This window comes from Festucalex cinctus, chromosome 15, assembly GCF_051991245.1.
Source record: "Festucalex cinctus isolate MCC-2025b chromosome 15, RoL_Fcin_1.0, whole genome shotgun sequence".
Taxonomy (NCBI): Eukaryota; Metazoa; Chordata; class Actinopteri; order Syngnathiformes; family Syngnathidae; genus Festucalex; species Festucalex cinctus.
Genome location: NC_135425.1, coordinates 20,254,750 through 20,264,916, shown reverse-complemented (window position 1 = coordinate 20,264,916; position 10,167 = coordinate 20,254,750). Strand labels below are relative to the sequence as shown.

Sequence of the window (10,167 nt, the reverse complement as noted above, 5' to 3'; positions counted from 1 at the left end):
AACCTGTCGTTTATGGGCTTTATTCCAGTAGTTGGATTACTATGAATGAATGTGTACAAAGATAAACATTGATTTTTTTTTCTCTGTGTGTGTGTGTGTGTGTGTGTGTGTGCATTATTTTTATGAATATTACATTTTAATTTGTCACATGCTATAGACGAGCCATAATTAGCTTGCTGTGAGAGAGCACTGTGAACCACTTTTTTTTTTTTTTTTTTTTTTTTTTTTCTCGTCATCGTTAACCACATTGCAAACAATTTTAATGTATATGCTTTTTAGGTTATGTATGTGCCGTAGAAATGAACACACCTCTGTTTCAGCTCCACCATCTTTTAATAAAACCATAATAAAGTAAAATGACTCACCCTTTCTGTAACTGTTTGCATTCTATAGTCATCACATATTACCTCTACATGGTACACAACAATTTAGGCAGATTTGCATTTAGTTTATGTGCCATATTAATAAACAAGTTTGTTTGATACCTTTTTTTTAAGATACAGCTAAATGATGAAGCTAAATGACTCTCTTTAAATAAGCCTGAAAGACATGTAATTTTGTTTTGTTTGTTTTTGTGTTTTTTTACTTACTTGCTCATTTCCCTAACTAGCAGTATCATTAGCATCTTCATATTTTTCTCATTCTATGTTCTATGGTTGCCATCACGTTCTCTTTGCCATTGGCGATAAATTTGTATGGTCACACTTAGCATCATCTGTACATTCTGTGGAGTTTTTTTTATTTTTTATTTTTTTATTTGTATTTTTTTTAAAGTACTGCACTTCTTTATGTACCACACAATTGAAAAGTAACTAAAAACATCCCACAAAACTTCTACATTTCGCAAAACATAAAACAGATTGACATATTCAATTGTCAGTTGTTGAAAATGTGAGTGTACATGGTTGTTTGTTCATCACCCGCGCTGATTAAGTTTTGAAATGGATGGATACATACATTGTAGATAAGTAATTAAAGTTTGGTCCAGAATCACGCAATAGATGGACAAAAGATGACCTCATGGGAAAGTTTTTACCTTTAGATTTATCATTTAAATGTCAGAATTATAATAAACAATAACGTCATTAAACAATGTAATATTATATCAGTTTAAAATCTCACACAAATCTCACACAACTGCACGATTCGTGTCTGCTCGTGTCAAACATGTAATTCTATTTATGAACGCTATAGTGGCGCTGTAGGTAAGCGCGCGACAGAACTGCTCGCTTTCCTTTGTTTTTTGAACTTTCACCCGTGGCGTCTACTCTTCTCGTAGGCATGTGGTAAACCTGAAGCGAAACAACGTGGATACTACATTAAATTTGTTTTTCGTCATTGAAGTGTACTTCGGCTTCATTTAGCGAATAAATGTTGTCTTCGCGGTGGATATAATTGGTCTCTTCGTGACACACGGTAATCTCTCAAGTGATTGTTTGTTTATGGTTTAGCTAACAAAGCTAATGTATTTGTTCAGAAACAGAGACATGTACTGCAATATGATCGTGTTCCTGTAGAGATTTCGTGTGAATGCTGAAGGTCTGGCGCGGAGTTGAATCTTACTGGAAGTGGAAAATTACAACTTGTAGCCCCAATAAATGGAAGTTGTAACTTGGAAAAGATGGGGTAAATTTGTAAAACGTCTTGAAAAGATGGTGTAAATTTGTAAAACATCGGTCTACCTCAATTTGGGCTATTTATAAGGAAATGTGTCATTGGGATTTTTTTTTTCACGAAAAATATGGACATAAGTGATATGTGTGAATTTGCCGAGCAACAGTAGTTGCTTGTTTGGCGTAATAATAAATGTAATAATACTAATAATAAAAATTTGGGAGTGCAGAAATACATTACTGTTCAGCATTTAATAATGACTGTTTGTTATAAGCGCTGATGATAAATGACTTTTCCAGATGGGGAAGGTGCCCAAAAAGCGGAGCGCGGCCGACAAAGTTCGCAAAGTTAAAACCTCCTCCGAGATCAAGAACAACCCTTTTGAGGTAAAAATCAACCGCAAGAAATTCGATGTGCTTGGGAGGAAAAGCAAGCATGATGTGGGCCTCCCTGGAGTGTCCCGCTCCAAAGCCATCAATAAGGTGAGACTCCAGAGACAGCAATTGTACATTTTTCATCCCCCCCATAGGGAATCATTTAAATGGAAACAATCTGTTCCATGGTCACTCAGTCACATTTTGTTAACCCTTTATTTTTTTTCTGCGCTAGTTGACATTTTGACAATGCCGACTGTAAAGTATTTTTTGGGTGGCACTTAATTAATTAAAAAAAAAAAAATTGACAACCACTGTAATAAAAAATAAGAAAAGAGTTCTTCATGCTTCAGTGCCATGGTTCACATTGAATGAGACGATGTTTTCCTTCATCCAATAGAGGAAGGAGACACTCTTGAAGGAGTACAAGCAGAAGAACAAAAGCAACAAGTTCATAGACAGGCGCTTTGGGGAGTACGACACCAAAATGGCACCTGAAGAAAAGATCCTGCAGAGGTTTGCCATGGAGAGAAAGGTGAGCCATGCCAACATTTTACTAACTAATTGTGTTGAAGTCTCTTGAATGACTTTTAAATGACGCGTTTCAGCGCGCCCATGAGAAAAAGGACATGTACAACCTGAACGAGGAGGAGGAGCTGACTCATTATGGACAATCTCTATCTGAAATGGAGAAGTTCACTGACATGGTGAACAGCGACGACGAGTCGGAGGAGAAAGGACTTTTGTCAGGTAAGAACACTACATGCATATTAATGCTGATGTTATAGCAAATGAGAGGAGTCTTTATTTTACGACCACATTCTCTAAAGTTAAAATAAAAAAAAAAAAACTGATAAAGAAATGAATGAATGGGAGGGGACTTTTCCATAACAAAGAAAGAAATTGAAAAAACAAAATAATGACAAAAAAGCTATACAGGCTTAAAAAAAAAAAAGTCTACAAAATATTTGATGCCATAATTCTAATGTATTGGTCAAATAAAGAAAAGAAAAACATATACATTTGAATAAATAAAAAAATACAACACATTTAAGCTATCTTAATATATTGCTAAAATAAAATAGTCATACATATATCATAACAATTCTCTGCCTTAATCAATAAAATGAAGACAAAAGTGAAAAATTACACAAAAATGACCATTGTTAATAATACCAAATGTAAATTATTTAAATATGATGATAATGACTACAATGAAATCCAATAAAAACTACAAATTAAAAAATATCTGTCATATACTGTAGACATGTTAAATAAAATAATTAATTAAATTATACCCAGGAAAAATTCTCATAACCTTCTATGAATCACTAAAATGAATAATGAAATGAAATGAAATGAATAATGAAAAAAAGTGAACTAATAACTTCAATATTAAATAATGAAAAACAAAATAAATTTAACTATAAAACAAACCAGGTTGCACATTTATTCAAATGTTGAAAGGTCGCTTGCTTGCGTGGTGCTTAAAACAGTTTGCAATTATCCAAATTATCTTTTGGAATTTTTTAGCCGAGCTGACAGCCTCTCACTTCGGCGGTGGCGGTGGCCTCCTTAGGAAGAAGACGGCCGGGGAGCACCCAGACGATGAAGAAGGTCCGAAGGCCAAATCCAGGCAGGAGCTGATCGAGGAGCTCATCCACAAGTCCAAACAGCAGAAGGTGAGTGGCCTCCTTGCCCATGGGAATCATGAGAACATGACAAATAAAACAGTCATCCTCCTCTTTCTGCTCAGAGGGAACGACAGGTGCAAAAGGAGGAGGCACAGGAGCTGACGGAGAAGCTGGACCAGGAGTGGAAGAGCATCCAGATGCTGATGGTGCATAAGAAGCCCAAAGTTCAACGGGAGGACATGCCGGTGGAAAAACCAAAGGTGGGAGCAACAACTCGACTCGTGGTTGGTCACCAACAGATGTTTTCCTTAACATAATAACTATTTTTGTTTAATAATAATAATTAATAACTGTGATTATAATTTTGGCTATAATCATGCACCCCGATGTGGCGTTGATCACTCAGATGCTCCCTGGGCTGACTTTTCCCTTTACATTAATGCAGTTGGAGGAGTACGACAAGATGGTGAAGGAGCTGGGCTTTGAGATGAAGGCGCAACCCTCGGAGAAAATGAAGTCGCCAGAGGAGCTCGCCAGAGAGGAGCGGGAGAAGCTGCAGAAACTGGAGGTACGTTCACAAAATGGCCTTCTGAAGTTTCTGAGTTTTAATGCAAGTTAACCGCTGGGTAGGAAAAAACATGGAAAAAGGTGTCGACTGATTGGAAATTTTGCACTATACTGGTGGAATTAATCCTTAAAATGCTTGCATTTTCAGATTTTTCCATATTTTTGACATAATGGTCAAGATGTTCTAGGGGGGGAAACAGTACATTTGAAATACCAAAATAAACATATATATTTTTTAAGTAAATAAAATATTTTTGGTGGAAAAAGCTTTATGTTTTTTGGGAACGAAGTTGTTTATTTTCTAAGTAAAAAAAAAAAAGGTGGATTTTTAAAAAGAAATGTCATATATTGTCGAGTAAGAAGTTGTATGTCATGAAAAAATAAAGTCGAGTAATTAAAAAAATAAAGGAGTAGTAAATTTTCAATGAAAAAAATATATCCATTTTTTAGATTAAAAAAATTCTTTAAAAAAAGTCATACGTTTTTGATAGAAACATTTTTTTTTTTAATGTTTCATCATTCCCCCCCAAATAAATAAAACTCATATTTCTTTGGATATTAGTCACATATTTTCAGGAGGAAAAAGTAAATTTCAAGGAAATTAAGACTTCAGAGGTGACCCCCAACTTCACCGCCCACCTTGATTTCCCTCTAAGGCGGATCGACTAAGGAGGATGATGGGTGATGAAGAGGCGGAAGTAGCGCCAAATCGTACATACATGTCTGCCGACGACCTCCAAGATGGATTCATCCTGGACAAAGATGACAAGAAAACTTTAGCTTATAAGGTGACACCAGATACTGTACATGAACACAATATATGTATTATTACAGGAAATATGTATGTTTTACCTGTTTGCTCTGTTATAAAGGATGGCAAATGGAACCTTGATGAGGAGCCAGAAGAAGATGGAGAAAAGGGTGAAGAAGAATCTGAGGAAGAAGAAGAGGGTGATGGTGGCAGCAATGAGGAGGAGGAAGAAGAAGAGGCGGATGGTGGCAGCAATGAGGAGGAAGAAGAAGAGAATGGGGAGGAGGAGGAGGAGGAGGAGGAAGGGGAGAAGGAAGATGGTGGTCATTCAGACTTGGAGTCAGAGCAAGAAAGCGAGGAAGAGGAGGTGGAGATCAACCAGAAGAAGAGTGAAGAGGAGAAGAAGGCCCAGCAGGAAGCAGCCAAAGCCGAACTTCCGTACACGTTCACTGGTAACAAACGCCTCTGATTAGTCTGTTAGCAATGTATCGTTAGCTACTGTTAGCGTTCAGTTACATTATTAGATTGACAAAACTTTATTGATCCCTGTGGGGCAATTAAGGGAGAAGAGAGCGGCACAGTGATTTACAAGTTAACAACATAACCCAAGTGTAACCATGACCACTTATTTTACAACCTTTCCACCATTAATCTCAATATTTTCAAGTGGGGGAAGTAAAAATAAAACAACTGAGGTAATGTGTTTGCACAAGTGTACACAAACCCGATGTTTTTATATCTACTGTACGTTTCTTAGCAAAGTTTCGGGCCCCTTCCATGTTCTTCTGACCCAAAAACTTGAATTAATCAATTATATTGACGAGTTAGCACAAGCAGTATATTAGGTTTTATGAGCTGTCTGTTAGCAGTGCGATAGCTGATATATTAGCTTTCTTTCAGCATTTTATTGGCCTGTGTTGGCATCTTTGATTAGCAGCTGCCGTTTAGCGACCATTTAGCACGTATTTAAGTTGCATTAGCTTTCTGTTAGCTGCTTTTTTTATGCTTCACTGTTAGCATGTATAGCATTGTTTATGGTTGTTACAGTTCCAGAAAGCTCCAAAGACCTTGAAAAGCTACTTCGCGGTCACACTCCAGACAACCAGCGCCTTATCATAGCCCGGACTCAAAAGTGCAACCACCCCAGTCTGGCTGTGGGGAATAAGCTCAAACTGCAGGTACAATAGTGTATTTATTTAGTTTTATTAAGCTTATGTAATATATGAATGAATAATATCTGTCCTTCAGAACCTGGTGGGATTTCTGTTGGAGTACCTTGGAGAACTGGTCTGTCGGAGACCGCCTGAACTTCCCACCGTTGACAAACTAATTCCGTGAGTGGATTGTTAGCCTGCTAATTTGAAGCTGGTGCTTCAATAACTGAAGTATTGCTTCTTTATCGTCTGTGTAGAGAGGTGTACAGCTTGTGTCAGATGTTTCCAGAAGCAGCCTGTAAGTCTATGCAGACCATCATTGGAGATGCTGCTCACAGCATGGAGGAAGTGCTTGAAGTCAAAGGGAATGCTGCCTTCCCAACACTAGACATGGTATGACTATCCACTATTTGTTTGCCTATTTTTGTCCTATTTTGCCAATTTTATGGGCCCTCAACATATGTTGTATTTTCTGAACCAGACAACACCTAATGTATCGTGTTATCCATTTTTTAGACACTAAATTAGACTTTATGTACTATAGCATCATTGGACAACATAGGACATTTGGAGAATTGTGAAGTCTTACAATTTACAATGTAAAGTTTAACGTGTATAAAGTAGGAACCGTGAATATGTTCATGTCAGTTCAGTCGTACTATGGAGCAAGATAGCTTTGTGTTTGTTGTTAGTTATGAATATTTTTGTGTGCTTCTAGCTAATTTACCTGAAGGTGGCGGCATTGCTTTTTCCTACGTCTGACTTTCGACATCCCGTCACCACACCAGCGCTACTTTACATAGGCCAAGCTCTCACGAAGGTACATTAAGTCACAGTATTGAATACATATGTGATGGTCACTATTCGATATAAACATTCCAAATGATGTGTGTGCAGTGTCCGGTGAGGTCATTACAGGACGTGACGTCGGGTTTAGTGTTGTGCTGTGTGGCGGCGGAGTACGTCTCCTTTTCTAAGCGCTTCCTGCCCGAGCTCATTAACTTCCTGTCCGGAACGCTGCACTTAGGCGTGCAGGACAAGACGTCTGCAGGTTGGCGCCATCTCATCTTCGAGCCGTCGCATTGTTGCTGCCAACAAATTGATATATTTTTTTAAACTTGATAATACAGGTTACAGAGTCGTTCCACCTTTTCGAAGCACGGGGAAATACAGCAATCTGCTGGTGCTGTCGGACCCGGAATCCTGGAAGAGCTGGAGTAGGAAAAGCCTGCCGCTGTCTGCCACGCAGCGCCTCACATTAAAGAACGATGTTGACGCAGATCACTACAGGTAGCCGTTGGTTGTTGTGATTTTCGAATTGTCCCGTCAGGGTTTGCCCACAGTCAGTCACTCTCATTATTATTATTATTATTATTATTATTATTATTATTATTATTTATTTATTTTTTGTTTTCAAGACAAGTAGCAGCCAGTTGTTGGGGTACTGGGAATCGAACCTGCGCTGTCTATGCGTCTAGTGCATTTACTTTTATTATGTTCTCATTTATTATTTTTAATCTAACTTTTTTATTTTACAGGGAAGTCAACTCAAAAATATATTTACAATATTTTGTATGTGCCACCTTTAGTCCAAACACGGCATTGTGATTAATATTGTTTTTGTGGAATATGAGTTAAGCAGCAAAAGCCACTTGCTTTTTATCCATCTCAGGTGGCGGCCATTTTGCCATGTGCTGTCAACTGAAAACGACATCACAGTGTGCCTATGGGCTCAGCTAACGATCAATCATGACTCAACTTCGGAACACTGGTGAGCTGTGACTGGTTGTTTGAGCCCTGAACAACTGTGATGTCATTTTCAGTCGACAACAAGTAGCAAAATGGCTGCCCCCAGACGGTTGGATTTGTTTTGCTTTTTTTCCATTTAGCTCATATCCCACAAATGCAGTATTAATGAGAATGCTGTGTTTAGATTAGAGGGGCCACACAACATATAGAGAAAATTTTGCGGTTGACTTAAAGCACTATTTGTTTCATTTTTTTTTTATTTTAGATTTTATTTTTAAACTGAAATAAAAGATTTTATTGATTGATTTAGTTTGTTCCTCCATCGAAGTTTAAAAGCAAATTCAAAGTAATTTAAAACAAAAACCAAAACGTTTTTTAATTATTTATTTTTTCAATAATGTAATGTATTATTATTATTATTATTATTAGACTTGGTTTTAGTGAAAAATAACTACTTGACACTTGTATGCGAGTATGGAATGTTAAATTGTGACTAAAACATCACCTTTAAGGTTTTTTTTTTCCAACTTTTTGACAGTTGGCAGTTTTGCAATCTCATGTTGTGCGTTTGTTTATAAGTGATAAAGAATTGTGCAATGTCGTTCTTGTCAGGTTGACGTGCTTGTCCACATGCATGGCGCTTCTGAACAAATGCTGTGTGCTCTACAAGGACCTGGACTGTTTCACACACGTCTTTCAGCCAATCACGGCTCTGCTCTCGCAACACCTCTCCTCAAACTCACTACCGGAGCCTTTAAAGGTGGGTTACCTTTAACTTTGATCTTTATCTTGTTTTTTTTTTTTTGTTTTTTTAATGATTTGAACAGAACTGTTTCCCTTTTGATTATAATGATTTACATATTATCATGTATGGGAAAGATGGGAAAAAAAGTTATTTTGAACCCAGAAATATTCCAGTTTGGATGAAATGTTAAAATGTAAATTTGAGCAAAAAAATAAAATCTGTCCTTAAATTGAACTGCAGGAACTTCGAGCGGCGATCCTGGAGGTCCTCGGCGGCGCGCCGCTCGCTCACGGCCGTCTGGTATTCGATAAGAAGAAGCCTGTCCCTCTCAAGCTGTTTACACCCAAGATTGTGCAAGTGTACGTAAACATCAAAAGAGGTCATAATAAGTCGTACGTGTGGTAATTGAGTCAGTTCTACATGTTTCTTTCCTGCAGGTTGGATTACGGGAAGAAGCGTGGCGTGACCAGGGAGCAGAAGGAGGAGCACAGATTGCGTCACAAGTACAAGAAAGAGTTCAAGGGAGCGCTGAGGGAGATCAGGAAGGACACTCGCTTCCTGGCCAGCGAGAAGCTCAACGACGTCATGAGAGGGTACGCGTCGTCGTCACGCGAGAATCACGAAGCTCACGGAGGCCGCTCACCCTCAATTGGCTCTTTGTTATCAACAGGGATGCGGAAAGGAAGAGGAAGGTTAAGGAGCTCTTCGGCAGTTTGGCCACGCAGGAGGGAGAGTGGAAGGCCCTCAAGAGGAGGAAGAGGAAATGAGAGCTCACATGGACGGTTATGTACTTTTTTTTTTTTTTTTTTAATGACAACTACACACTTATGGTCCAAGTACATAGTAGACATGTTACAATACACAATCAGTAATCAATTCATAAAGTGCCAATGAATCAGTTTTCCTCGTCAGTCTTTTATTCGGTCACTGTTTTAGTGAAGCTCATCAATAAGTGAGCAGATGAGAAGGTCCAGGTGTAGCTAACGAAGTGCCTGATGCAATAAGATATTTTTTAAATGCACATCTCAATGTCGGGTAAAATGTTAACATTTCAATTTCTTTAGCAAATGTCTTGAGGATCTTTTTAGAACCACATGCAAATATATATACATATTTTTTTTACATTGCGCAATGCGCATATATTCAGATATGCAATTTGCAAGTAAATGTCGACTGAGAATTGTCTATTCTCATTCCTACCCATTTTTCATGTACAATAAATATGCACTGTAAATTAAAAACTGCCGTAATTTACTGCGCCTCAGTAAAGCTTTCACCATTCAACAAAGAAATGCTATTTTGAAGGGAAAACAAATATTTAAATATATTTCACGTTTTATATCCTTATTTGTGAAAATGTTAAAATTTAAAAAAAAAAAGTTTAAAATGCGCTAATTTTACAATATTTCTAAAAATAGTGGCCACCACTCTTGCACCATTTAAATACGGCACCTCAAAAAAACTCCCTTTTCCCTACAGCACAAATATAATTTTATAAAAACAATTTTTTCCCCTTTTTAAAAAAAATATATTTTGGCATCATTTGTGGGAATAGGATATTAAAACTACAATAGATTAC

At 37.6% G+C, this 10,167-nt stretch overlaps 1 protein-coding gene across 1 annotated transcript; it reads left to right on the top strand.

Moving 5' to 3' along the window:
• The first annotated feature begins 1,251 nt into the window (after positions 1-1,251).
• Positions 1,252-9,487, top strand: nop14 (NOP14 nucleolar protein homolog (yeast)). The gene is made up of 19 exons (XM_077498482.1): positions 1,252-1,416; positions 1,914-2,096; positions 2,389-2,523; positions 2,597-2,738; positions 3,522-3,670; positions 3,745-3,882; positions 4,068-4,190; positions 4,846-4,977; positions 5,062-5,392; positions 5,988-6,118; positions 6,189-6,274; positions 6,352-6,487; positions 6,813-6,914; positions 6,992-7,145; positions 7,225-7,384; positions 8,456-8,603; positions 8,829-8,947; positions 9,026-9,181; positions 9,259-9,487. The coding sequence occupies exons 2-19, from the start codon at positions 1,914-1,916 to the stop codon at positions 9,353-9,355; spliced, it is 2,622 nt and encodes an 873-aa protein (XP_077354608.1). The 5' UTR covers positions 1,252-1,416; the 3' UTR covers positions 9,356-9,487.
• The last annotated feature ends 680 nt before the right edge of the window (positions 9,488-10,167 follow it).